The 13,370-nt window shown below is 42.4% G+C and overlaps 1 protein-coding gene across 1 annotated transcript; it reads left to right on the top strand.

The window, feature by feature from the left end:
* The first annotated feature begins 720 nt into the window (after positions 1-720).
* NUP54 (nucleoporin 54) lies at positions 721-12,804 on the top strand. Its single transcript, XM_035543824.2, has 12 exons — positions 721-871; positions 4,306-4,389; positions 4,517-4,651; positions 5,341-5,570; positions 7,215-7,402; positions 8,021-8,217; positions 9,372-9,426; positions 9,998-10,091; positions 10,588-10,695; positions 11,086-11,205; positions 11,563-11,673; positions 12,006-12,804. Exons 1-12 carry the CDS (start codon positions 820-822, stop codon positions 12,132-12,134), a joined length of 1,503 nt encoding a protein of 500 aa, XP_035399717.1. The 5' UTR covers positions 721-819; the 3' UTR covers positions 12,135-12,804.
* Positions 12,805-13,370: the final 566 nt, after the last annotated feature.

Here is a 13,370-nt window from a genome sequence, read left to right as displayed (position 1 = left end):
TCAACAATTTTGTTCACCTGCAGCTGGTTCCAACCAGGACGTTTGAAGGTAATTGCAATTACTTATTATCTGTGTTAGCTAAAAGCACTCACTGCAGCCCATGGTGCTCACAGCACTGCAGTTGCAGCTTTGCCTGCTCCACTGAGGCAGACTTCGCCTCAGCTGAAGGCCTGAGTTTAACAAATCAGTATCCTAAGCCTTGGCCAAGGAACGGGACGCCAGTAGGACATTTGCCTGCCTGTTGCCTCGTGGACTGCAAGCACGCACCAGGGAAGGAGGGACTCATTGCCACTTTCTGGAGACGGTCATTTCTGGAGCAATTTCACATCGCAAACAGAAACTGTCCCCTCTTCTCTGCTCCCCTGCCTCAAATGTTGTTATTTGGGTGACCAGACTGGAAAGAAGCACCCAGTGAAAACACTTTGGGAACTTTCTTTGCTCTGTTTTCACTCAGAAGTCGCTCTTGCCACGCACCGGATGCCAGCCATGTTGCTGGAGTTAGTCACCTCCACGTTTTTGTGGTATTCCCCTCCTTCCCTGGCCAATGGCTGGAAAGAGCATGCTATTTAGGGAAAGTCCGGAGGATTTTAGCTCCCTGCAGGAAAAGCCCGACCCCTACGAGATTTCCTTCAGCCTCAGAGAAGAGTTTCTCCCCCACCCCGCCCTTTCCCCCCGCCCCCCAAAGTGGTACAGCCCGCGCGCGGGCAGAGCGGGCGGGGCTCCGCCGGGCGGTACCACCCGGAAAGCCTGCGGGGGGTGGTGGTGGTGCCGGAAGCACTGCCTGTTCTCCCCGGCAGGACCCACACGCCTCTTCCCCTCATGGCTTTCAACTTCGGGGCGGCGGCGGGCACCGGGGCCGCCAACCCCACGGGTGAGTGAGGGAAGGCGGCCGGCCGCTTCTTTCCCATCTCCCTTCTCCCTTCCCGGCCCTCGCTAACCTACCCCCCACACGCGCAGCCCGCCAACGGCCGCCAACGATCGCGCCCCTCCGTGAGGCGGCCGCTGAGGGGCCGCCAGGAGCCGCCCTCGGAGCGGCCCCGGGTTAAAAATCCTGAGGGGAAAAAAATTATCCATGGCCTCCCCGCCTCGCTGCCGGCCTGTGGGGGAATGAAACGTGCTTAGTGGGTCCTGTTCCTGCAGGCTGGCAGGGTCTGGGCTTCTTCCCGGCGGTCAGCACGGGTTTGGGCGCCCGCCGGGCTGCAGGAACGGACCTCGTGTTTCGTAAGAACATCTTAACGGGAAAAATCGCCTCGTGCTGTTTCATAAGCACACCTTGAGGTTTTATCTTGAGGGGAAAAATCGCCTCACGCTGCTTGGGCTCAGGCCTGGCATGCCCCCCGAGCACTGCTAGCTGGGGATCCCAGCTCCTAGGCGATCAGAGCCGCTCTACCATCCTCTTTTTCCTAACACTAAAAACCTTCATCAGGAAAGACACCAGCGAGCGTAGAGCATGTTTGCAAATACAAGGTGAAAAAACCCGCAGTACTTATTGTTGGGCTTGCTACTGCAGTGGAGAGATCAGTAGCAGTGCGTGGTGCTCCTCAGCCACGCTTGCACAGATGCAGCTCTATCTAGCAGTTTTGGGTAAAATTGCTCATAATGGGAATCTCAAATTGCTTGGTTATTTTTGCATATAGGTCTTCAGTAAGTGGGGAAAAGTGTAAGGTGCTTGCTATGCAGAATAGCTGAAAAGTAATCCCATTGCAGTAGTGATAGAGTGGGTTAAACAGAATGCTTTCAACTGTTCTGTTTGTGTTCGGTAAACAATGCTTAATGACAGTTAATATCTTTCTCTTGTTCTAACTATGCCTGTCTTGTCTCTGGGGATGGAAAAATATTTCAGCTTTTACTTCCTGAACCTACCTTTTACTTAGAACTAATGGTACCTTGCTCTTTTTCTGCTTCACGCTTGCCAGGATTTGGTGGGCTTGAAACTACAAACTCCACTGCCAGTGGGTTTAATTTTGGGGGTTTCGGATTAACTGCTAATCCTGCAGTGAATTTTAATATTGGGAATTTCGGTGTTTCCACTACCTCAACTCCACCATTCAATTTTGGTAACAGTCTGGCAAGTGCAGGTAGATAATGCATAAATACTTGTTCTGTAATCAATGTTAATAGCAGGGGTCCAAGAATTACATTCCTGAGAATCCGTATTTAGTACTAATCTTACTTCATATCCAGTGAAGACTGGAGATAAAAGCTCTGGAGGTGGTACAGGATGGAGAGCCATAGACTTGTAGGGGTTTTTATTGCCTGTTAAATTATTCAGAACTAGCTGTTGAGGAAAAATAACCATGTACCAAATGCTCAGTCTCTGGACCACTGGATCGTGGTACCCTGCCAGTCTTACCCAGTCTAAAATCGAGCCTCAATTACCTAGCAGAACAGAAATGTTAGTTCTCCGTTTAACCCAGGCAACCACGAGCAATCGCAGAGTTGGTCCTAACGCCACGTTTCCTGACATGAGATTCTTGGACTACTGCAGTCATGTTTTTCATCTTCCCTGTCTCATTGGCCTTCCGTTGGTTATCATGAATGCACTGCACCTCAGTAGTTTCTGTGGAGAAACAAATTTTATACGATCAGCACAAAAAGACGAACAGCCCTCGCTGTTACCTCTTTTTCCAAAACGCCGTTTTGTACCTTGATATGGCACGCACCCCAGGCTGTCCTCAAACAATTCTCTGCGAGGGATCTGGTGTGATGTGTGCGCTGGGTGCTGGTTAAGAATACCCTTCCTGGCCCCATGTAGATCCATCAATTCTGAGTGATCAGATGATAAATTTCAAGGTATTCTCCATTTCATTAAAAAAAAAAAAAGTGTACTACACGGATACCTCATGCTTTTTCTCATAGAATTAGCACATGGGGTCTCATTGCCGCTGCTCGTATAGGAATTACATTCATTCCACAGCATCATTGCTCCCTGTGTTAGAGTAATCTTACCTGGTTTGTGCGCTCAAGGGATCTTTTATTTTTTTTTTTGTATGAATGCTATTGGACTGTATTTCTGTAGCTGAATTTGAACTCTAATACGTAATTTGTTTAGTAGTTTGCACTTTCAGATCTCTTTTTTAAGAAAAGATGTTAAATTGCTGTAAATACCAATCTACCTAAAAACTGTGCCATCTGATGGTACTCCTGCTAGGGTTGCTCACTCACTGGTAGGACTGAAACTAGAATGTTACTGGGAACATCTCTACATCCAGTTGCATTAAGATGTTTGCTGAATGGAAATAAAATGTGGTTGCATGACAGCTTTCGTTTAAGCTTTTTATTTCACATGTATACAAGACAGTAAGTGCCGTAGGTTTACAGAGACAATTTGTGGGTGGTTTTTTTTTTTTGGTGATAACATGGATGAGCAGTGGCAGCATCTTTTTGACACATCCTATATCCTAGGCTTTCTTTCTCCATTTGAACACACAAAAGCTGCCCCAGACACAGAGATTTGGTATTCCAGGGCTAGTCAGATCAGATGTCCACAGGCTGCACCTTGAATCAGATGGTGCGTCAGGATCCAAAAGAGGTGGTGCAGTGGCTTCTGGCACACCTCTGCCATAAGGACAAATGGGAAGATATCTGGGGGGAGCTTTATCTGGCATGGTGGAGCTCACGCTCTCACTTGGATTTCCATCTGCTAGCCAGCACCTGGTTTTCCTGAAAATCTGTGTGAGGCGGATGGCTTTTGCATCTGTTTTCCTCTGGATAATGGTTGAACCTCAAAAAGAAGTCGGATGGGGAGGCTGTCAAATGGGGAAACTAGCCTTGGGGAAAAGACCGTGTAGAAAGAAAGAATTGCTGTGACAGTACTCACGTGTAGGCATAGCATTTGTGCCCCCTAGCCTCAGGCTTGAGTTGATTCATTTCTGGTTTTGCTTTTAAGACTTTAGAAACGTCGACCAAGCTCATAAAACATCAGATCACTTTTTAAACATGTAGCAACAACATTAATTCTTAGGAATGCTTCCAGTCAGTGTAAGAAATACTACTGCAAGTTGTGTCTGTCACCAAGGAAAGCACGTCCTGGTGAAGGAACAGAGCATTTGTTACCTGTTGCTTTTTTATTTGCCTTCCTGACGCACCATAAATGTATTGGCTTTCTGTTTCATGTTTTCTCCCCCATTTCCTTGGACAGTGGACTCGGTACCCATGGTCAGTGTCAACCACGTGCTTGTAACATAACACATGCATCTGTCAACATCTCATAACACCCCTTGAAGCGTGCAGTTCATTGTCACATTATGCACAGCTGCCTCTCATAACATGCAGCCTGCCTTATTTGCAAACTTTGTTTGTTAGGTGCGTTTGGAGGATTTGGGACAACCACGACCACTGCGGCGCCAGCGTTTAGTTTTTCTGCTCCCACCAATACAGGCACAGGCGGTAAGAGAGCACAAATCACAAAGCATTTACTTTAGAGTGAAGCATACCATCAGCCCTTCACAATGTTTTGCAGTTCACAGGTACTTTTCTCCTATTACTCTCAATAATTCTTTGCTTGTTTTCCCAGGACTCTTTGGTGCTACCCAGAACAAAGGCTTTGGATTTGGTACTAGTTTTGGCACGGGAACCGGAACTGGCTTGGGTACTGGGTTGGGAACTGGGTTAGGCTTTGGAGGCTTCGGTACCCAGCAGCAACAGACCAGTAAGTATGGCTTTCTCTTGGCTTATGCTTCGGCTGCTGAGGACAGGGTAAGACTGACACTGGTGCTTGAGTGATGGGACTGAAGTACATCACAGAAGGAGCCTGTTACAGTCTTTGGCTGGATGGAGACATGTCAGAAATTTGGTTTTTGGAACGCCTACATTTGCAGCCCTTGCCTTTTTCTTAAATAAGAGCTCAAGCAAGTTTCTGAACTTTACCCTTGAGTTACCAGTGACGGTATTTGTCGCTTTGGTTTAGCAGTTACAGAATTGATGTTGGCAGCCATAGCCTTGTTAGAAATGGGAGGGAAACGGCGTTCAATTTAGTTTAACCGTAAGTTGGATCATGAACAACTGCGGGCTCCGAGTCCACTTAATTTATAATAACCAAGGTTGACATTAGGATATCGAGGTACCAGATCATGTTGTGAGTGAATATAGATGTCTCATTTAAGCAAAAAAGAGTAATTCTTTTCTTTCAACTCAGCCTTCAGGGACTTCTTTTGCTGATAAAGATTGGATGTAAAGAGACACTTTCAAAAAGTGTTACCTGACATTTATTTATTCTTTGCATTTATTTTGCTTCTAAAATGAGTAAAGAAGAGATACTAACGATGTGCAGATGGTATGTGTTAGCATAAGTCTGTTTGTTGGTAAAGGAGTTAATTTGTTTTACTTCATCTGATACAGCACTAGGAAGCGGCTTGTTCAGCCAGCCTACTCAGACACCTGCCCAATCGAACCAGCTCATCAATACAGCCAGTGCCCTCTCGGCGCCGACGCTCTTAGGAGATGAGAGGGATGCCATTTTGGCAAAATGGAACCAGCTGCAGGCCTTCTGGGGAACAGGCAAAGGGTACTTCAACAATAACATTGCTCCAGTGGAGTTCACCCAGGAAAACCCATTTTGCAGATTTAAGGTATGAATTCGTTACCTGCACACACACACACACACACAGTTCTGAGGCAGCTACTCTCCTTGCTGGTTGTGTGTCTTAAATGTCTCGTGAATGTTAAATTACTCTTAATAGTAACAAAATCAAACCTGAAACTTTTTTTTTCCAGGTAATGCAAACAATTCTGATAAATATTAATAGAAGGTTTGAAGATGTATAGATACTAGAAATCTGTGTATTGCTGAGGTACTAGTTAATGGGTGCATATATGTGGATCGTGAAACATTTTCTGATCGTGCGATTTGCCTCTTCTTTAAGAGCATTGAGATCAGTGTACAGAAACTATATGAAATAATCCTTCACACCTGAGAGAAGCTTTCAGTATGTGGAATAGGAACTTCACAGTCTTTCTTCATTGTTTCGCATACTTTAGAAAATCTCTTTATGAAGCTGGCCATCTGAAATATATTGACTTTCAAAGATTTCTTCTGCCTTTATCCTTGCAAGTGCTAAAGCTGGCTCCATTCTCTGTATGGCATTGTCAGCAGTACCAGCTCTTGCTTACCATGTTAACAAAGAACACGTACATCTTCATCCTCTGCAAATCTCACACCTGCTGACTTTCTTGCTGAGCTTTAGACTGGTGGATTCAGGTCAGGCTGGGCATGGTGGTACCTCCCTACTTTTCCTTTCATGTGGGCAAGATGAGGTGAAAACTGCTCATTCTGCTTTTGCTTATAATGAGTAATCAGCTTAAATCTTTCATACAAGAGTTAATTTTGGAGCCAACAGAGGTTTGGTGGCTGTGGGTTGTTTCTTTTTGTTTGTTTGTTTGTTTGTTTTTTAATACAGGAAATACACTACTGCTTAGCACAGATAGCAGAAAGTGTTCCTAGACTGGATCATGATGCTGGATGAAAACATCTAACCTTACTACAGCTTTATCACAGCAAGGATAAAGACAACGTTAAGTTTTATAAGCAGTTGTACAAGCATCACGCTTAATGTGAGGAAAATTGGCTGTCCCAAATTGTGTGAACCTTACTTGATACATGTCTTAGCTAGTAAAAATATTTCATGTCTTTGTTTTGTCTTGTACTGTCGGGCAAACTGTCTAGATATACAGGATTAGAAATACGAAGAAATCCAGAAAGATTTGTGGTTGGCATATCTTTCAATTAGGTTATGTCAGTAACTGTTTTTTTATTGAGATACTTGGAAATTTAATATTGTAAAACCCTTCTGTAAGTCTCTAGCAATCTTTCTGTATCGGATTCTGGTTCCACGGTTCCTTTTGCAACTTAGAAAAAGTTTTAAGTTTGTAAAATATTTTGATTGATAGCAGCTCTGAAATACCGCAAATATTCGGCAAAGTTGCCATCTGTTCATCCATAGTTCTGATTGTTTGAAGATGGGGAATGGACTTTTAAGAACTTTTTTTGTGAAAATTCTGAATTGTTTCAAAAGCTGCTCTACTGGTGGCCCTGTGAGTGTAGTTTTTAAAGTGGGATTGATTTTATGTTTCTGCATCTCTAAATATGTTGTGAGATATTTTGAACCAGCTCAAAAGTTGAGGGGTGTATCTTGGTTTAGTCCCCCTCTTCATGCCACATAGATATGCTTTTTGCTGAGTAATGTATCCCTGTTTTTTTGTTTGTTCTTCTGCAGGCCGTGGGTTACAGTTTAATGCCCAACAACAAAGACGAAGATGGCCTTGTTGTCTTGGTCTTTAATAGAAAAGAAATAGATATTCGAAGCCAGCAGCAGCAGCTCGTAGAATCGCTGCACAAAATTCTGGGAGGAAACCAGACCCTCACTGTCAACATAGAAGGTGTTAAAACGATGCCAGATGACCAGTATGTGAACTTGACACAACTTTGCTTTTTTCTTCAGGATTGCATGTTATAAAAGGGGTTGGCACCTAGTCTGCTCACTAAATGGTGGTGGATGCATCTTCCACTCGACTTGATTGTAGATCTGTTCATCCTGAGTTGAATGTCTCTAGTTTCTTCTTGCTTTTTCTTAAGGCATTAAGACCAGTATCTTTCCTGTATATGTTATTGTTTTTGCTGGAGTGCACAGCTGAAGACCTCAGCTCAGTTTGGGAAACAGGCTTCTCCAGACCCTGCTCAGCAGCAAAAATTGGAGATGACACTGACATTTCTACTTGTTACTTTACTGCAGTTTATTAATGTTTTTTAAAAGACCGAAGCTTTTAGGTTATTCCTAATGCAGTACTAGTATCAGTACCTAGTATGGTTGTTAAAACCAGGGGGAACTGTGCTTTTGTAGGCTATTTACAGTGTTTCTCTTTGTGCTGTGTTAAACCCTAGATTTAGATTTACTGGTACTTTATATCTCAACTAAAGTAAGTCAGCTGGGAGAAGCAGTAACTTCGATTTAGATTTGTTCTTCAGTGTGTTAGTCTCTGCACACTGCTGCTTTGTCTCACAGTACATGTTTGTCTCGTTCAGGACAGAAGTGATCATTTACGTTGTTGAGCGTTCACCCAACGGCACCTCGAGGAGAGTTCCAGCAACGACCCTGTATGCCCACTTTGAACAAGCCAACATAAAATCGTCCCTGCAGCAGCTGGGAGTCAGTCTCTCCATGGCCAGAACGGAGCTTTCCCCGGCCCAAGTCAAACAGCTCCTTCAGAATCCTCCTGCTGGTACGTGGTCTGGGGCTGTGCGGAGGCATGACTGGGGCTCTGCTGGGTGGTTTTTAGGTTCTCTAGGAAAAATGCAGGTGTTGGTCCACTGGAAAAAAAATGTTTAAAACTGCAGGTGGTTCCAAGGCATTCTGCTGTGACGACGTGTTTTTAATTAGAGCCAGTTTGCCCGCTGAAGCACAACATAATCTATTAAGATAGTTGTGCAAAAACTTGATTTATCAGTAAGTATCAGTAATTTATTCACAGCAGTGGACTGTGTGATTTGGCCATCATCAATCGCTTTGATTTGTCTGATGGAGAAAAAAAAGCTACATATCAGAATAATCACATCCTTTATCTGCTTCCTAGTTTTTTGGGGGGAGGATCTGTTAGCCTGTATCCATACATTACATGGCCACAGGTAGCAAGTAAACAGCTTTGTTCTAGTTTGCTGTTCGTGCCGTGTTTGCTGTCTGTGCCAGACATGTCTGTCTCCGGTCAGAAAGACCTCCTTATATGTATTGCTTTTTTTTTTTCCCCCAGCATGTGCATTTTTCCTAGATGTGCGTTTTATACGCTGATGTGATTTGCAGTGAGGTTTGGAGAATGTAATAATCGTGATGTTGAATTACTAGTACAATTAGATTGCTTTTAACGTGTTTACATGATGAAGCGGTTTATGGCAAAATACACAACTGCTCTGTAAACAGATGAAATCCTCAGACGCGTTTTTCTAGGAGACATGATAATTCCTACTGGGATCACCTTGGCAACTGGTTGGGTCCTTAGATCGCTTAATTACTGATTTTATTTTATTTGTTGCATACAATAAGCAACTTGAAGGGGAACGATGCCCAAAGTGTAGCATACAGTGGAAACAATAAGGAATTTTTCTTCTTTAAGCATGGATTGTCTGATTTGATAATCTGTTGGTTGTTCCTTCCCTGCCATTTCAAACCAATACAAGTCACGACTGCCTTCTGGACTGGGCTTTCTGTCACAGCCCAGGACTGAGATTTTAAGAACTACCCTTATTTAATTAACCTTATATTTATACAAAAGTCATTAAGCACAGTTCATGTGGTTTGTTTATTTCCTGGTGTTTTTCCTGCTGCAGCTGCAAGATGTATTATCTATTCAGATTTGTCCATACATTTTTTTTTCTTTTTAAGGTGTTGATCCTATTATATGGGAACAAGCCAAAGTTGATAATCCAGATCCTGATAAGTAAGTGTAATAGTTTGTCCTACTGTTACAAAAACACTTGGAAGGAGGGGAGAAAAGCAGAATATTGAGTAGTAACCTTCAGGTAATGGGTAAGAAACTGAGTAGAGAATAACTTTGTCCAGTGCTGATATAATATAAAGCAATAAGGCTAACTAGACATACCTCCCTAATCCCTTTACCCATTTAAGTGCTTAAGAGAAGTCAGGATGAAGAGCCTAACTTGTGTTACTTGGAATTGCAGTGGTCTCTATTTTATGGCCTAGCTATTGTGACTTTTTTGACTTTTTTTTTGCAATCATTAAGTGTTGGGGTTTTTTTCCTCTTTATCCCTGAAGCTGAAATTGTACTCTTGTACCTTCCATTGGTTACAGACAGCTTAGGCTGATTTCCCTCTGAAAAAGGAAAAGGTTATTAGGAATAGAGAGGATTCTAGAACTTACCAAAACATATCTTAATTTATCAAAAGCCAAGATCACTTATATCACCATTAGATTATATTTGTAATTATTAATCAATACTACATGTCTCGTACAAAAAAAACGTTTTGTAAGAAATATTTCTATTCTTGTAGGCTTATTCCTGTACCAATGGTGGGTTTCAAAGAACTGTTGAGAAGATTGAAGGTCCAAGATCAGATGACCAAACAGCATCAAACTCGATTAGATGTAAGGTTTCTCATCTTTATTGTGACTGCTTGCTGCTGATGAAGGAGGTGCTATTAAATGAGCCTCTCTTCTGTGTGCTGAAAACTGGTGGTGGAGCCGTGTGCATGGGGCTGTGACTCTTTTTTTTTCCTCTCATTCCTTAATATATTAATTAATACCTTTTGGCCCAAAATCTGACTAGTGTTTTGTTTTTGTTTTTTTTAGGCTCAAGTTTAGTATATTGTTATAGGCTAAATCAAACAGCTGTATTAAGTTGCATTGACATGGACTCTAATTTGGGCACACGTTATTCCTTCTGGAAGTCCCACTTGCATATAAAAACAGACAGCGACCAAAACTGTAAAGGTCCAGCAAAAAGCTTTTTGAAAGCATCTCTTGCAAGGACCTTAGGTTGCTGGACTGAGTACTCCTTTGAAACTCGTGGTTTCAAATGAGGACAAATGTGCTTTGTTATCAGATACTTTTATGACTTCCAACTTATTCATGTCATCTGCAGATAATATCAGAAGATATCAGTGAGCTACAGAAAAACCAGACAACCACTATGGCAAAAATTGCACAGTACAAAAGGAAACTGATGGCGCTTTCTCACAGAACATTACAGGTAATACGGATGTTCAAAGTAACTCATTCTGATGCACAGGCTGGTGCCAGAAAGCAAACTGAAAGGGGATGGGATCCCCAGTATAACCTCTGCAGTTGTGTGCACGGCCAGTGTTGAAAATGAAATTCTGACTTCATCTAAAGGTATTCATTAAATTAACATGCAGGGCTGTCAGGGAAAGCTTCAAACACATGTGTCTCTGCTTTGGAGACTTTCTCACTTACCCAGAAGCTGTGGGACTGCCCTGGAGACTCAGAGCAGCAGAGTGAATGACAGAACAAATCTTATGAAAGAGTTGCCAGAGCAAAGGCAAAAAGAGATGTTACTGGGCTGGTGGAGAAAGAGAGGAGCGAAGTCTTCTCTAATGAACCTCAAAGGCTTCTTTTGCAGGTGTTAATAAAGCAGGAGATCCAAAGGAAAAGTGGTTATGCCATTCAAGCAGATGAGGAGCAGCTTCGTGTACAATTAGATACTATTCAGTGTGAACTTAACGCACCTACACAGTTCAAGGTGAGTAGTTAATAGAACTTGGCCCATTTTTTCTCCACACAAAACAATGTAAATTTTCCAAAGCACGCGTATGTATTTCTTGTGGAAAGCTTTCAGAAGAGAAGTCCAGCAGTGTTACTAGGTTGCAGCATCGTGTTTTCTGCTGCATGTCTGATAGGTCTAAGTATTTTTGAGTTAAAAGTATTAGTGTTGCTTGCTCCTTGCATGCCTTCCACAAGAAAAAAAAAAAAAAAAAAGCCAAAACTAGCATAATCAGTAATGCTTCCTGCCTTGGTGATTCGGAGTGATGTGTGCTGGAGCTCCAACAGATGTAAATGAGTTGTTTAATTTAAGCCTCTCTCTTCTCTCTCTTCCCAGGGCAGACTGAATGAGCTTATGTCCCAAATCAGGATGCAAAACCACTTTGGAGCAGTGAGGGCTGAAGAGCGCTATTACATAGATGCAGACCTCTTAAGGGAAATCAAGCAAGTAAGTACTACCCAGTAGACCGCTGGGATACTCACAACTTGGTCATTTAAGCCTGCTGGGCACTAGTTTGGGAGATGTATTGAGAATTTTATATGGCTTTTGTTTGAGGATAGTCCTTTTTACAGTTCTCAGTGACGGTGCCTCAAGTTTATATACAGATATGCTATGCAATTAAGGTATTAGTGCAGAAAATGATATTTTTTCTTCTTACAAAGAAATTATACTAGACTTTTCAATTTGCCAAGGCCACCAGCCATGACTGCTTTGAGAAATGTTACTTAAAATCTGTGAAGTTAAAGTACACTCATGTTGTTTTTTGTAAATACCTGCAGCATCTGAAGCAGCAGCAGGAAGGCCTTAGTCACTTAATTAGCATTATAAAGGATGACTTGGAGGATATCAAACTAATAGAACATGGGCTGAACGAGAGCATTCCCATCAGAGGAGGAGTCTTCAGTTGACAGGTCACTTGCTGCTGGGCTCGCACGGAACATATTATTCAAGTTCATGGTTCACCTTCCAAGGCTAAAACTGGTGAGGTAAAATGAAATGTGTATCTTCTAGGAGTAATGGTATGTTGTCTGTTATCTTTAGAATTAGCAAAGCCTCTTGTAAGCTTTTGAACTTGACCTTTGGAAGGTTTATATTTTATAAAGCTGTATATGCTTTAATAAAAGAAGGAAAACTGAATCTGTTCAGATACTGGTTTACTATAAAACTATATGTACTATTGTACATTTTTCCTTTTTTTTTTTTTTTTTACAATATTATTGTCTTAGAAAATACAGTGGTGAGGGCGTTGTTCTACTTGTGACTTGGTTTGTGGAAAGCTTAGCCTGCTTCCATGGTTTTGTCAAAACAAGTAACAGCATTATGTAAAGAGCTAATCTAAATCATTACAGATATGTATGTTGCTGTAACTATGTCGGTCTTCACAATACTGGTAGTTTTCTGGGGCAATCTGCAGGAATTTGACTTTTCCAGTGTCTGTCTTTCCTTTGGACTGTTTACATATGTGAATTCTAAGAAGCTTTTCTGTCCCTCAACTAACAACAAGATGGGTAGATGATGTCTTCCTTTTTTTTTTTTTAATTTCTGGAGAGTAATAAATTCAGTCTGACTTTATAATAACTTGTGCATGGTGTTGGCTCCTTTTCAGCTCTGTCAGTAAAGCCTCGAAGCTGCCAACAAGTCCAGTTTAATGCACTTCCCCTTCGTCTAGGCACTGCATGTAACAAGCTACCCAGCCAGATGCCACAGAGCTCCTGAGTAGCCTCTCAGTCCCCAAACTAGAACACAGTGTCACATCCCTTAGATCTTACAGCTGCGTGCACTGGAGAAACAGCTAGAATGACGATGCTGTAGGTAGGAGAGAGAGGCTTTTTTTCCTTTGCAAACACTTTATTTAAAAATTCCCCCATGCTTTTTATGCTGCAGTTGTATTGTGCTTTGAATGTAAGCTAATCTTGAGCCTGCAACAGAATCACTGCAGCTGGGAGCTACCTCGTCCATTCCTATGACCCTTGACAAAAACTATAGCTTCAGCAGATTTCTTAAGACCCCCCATGTGAGAGACTCTTTTGCATGCTTGAGATAGTTTATTTTTCAAAGTGTTGCTCAACTGAACATATGTAGTAGCTGCAAACTTACTGAAGCAAAGGAACAACAGGGGAGAGAGGTATCATCACAGAAGTAGC

The sequence above is a fragment of the Cygnus atratus genome, chromosome 4 (assembly GCF_013377495.2).
Source record: "Cygnus atratus isolate AKBS03 ecotype Queensland, Australia chromosome 4, CAtr_DNAZoo_HiC_assembly, whole genome shotgun sequence".
Classification (NCBI taxonomy): Eukaryota; Metazoa; Chordata; class Aves; order Anseriformes; family Anatidae; genus Cygnus; species Cygnus atratus.
Note: the sequence above shows the minus strand (reverse complement) of the source record. Positions and strands in the feature narration are given on the sequence as shown.

Bases quoted from the DNA above. Each gene is read 5' to 3' on its own strand.
- NUP54 (XM_035543824.2), top strand. From the start codon at position 820: ATGGCTTTCAACTTCGGGGCGGCGGCGGGCACCGGGGCCGCCAACCCC. The intron at 4,652-5,340 runs GTAAGTATGGCT...CATCTGATACAG, and splicing joins TACCCAGCAGCAACAGACCA to CACTAGGAAGCGGCTTGTTC. The intron at 8,218-9,371 runs GTACGTGGTCTG...TTTCTTTTTAAG, and splicing joins CCTTCAGAATCCTCCTGCTG to GTGTTGATCCTATTATATGG.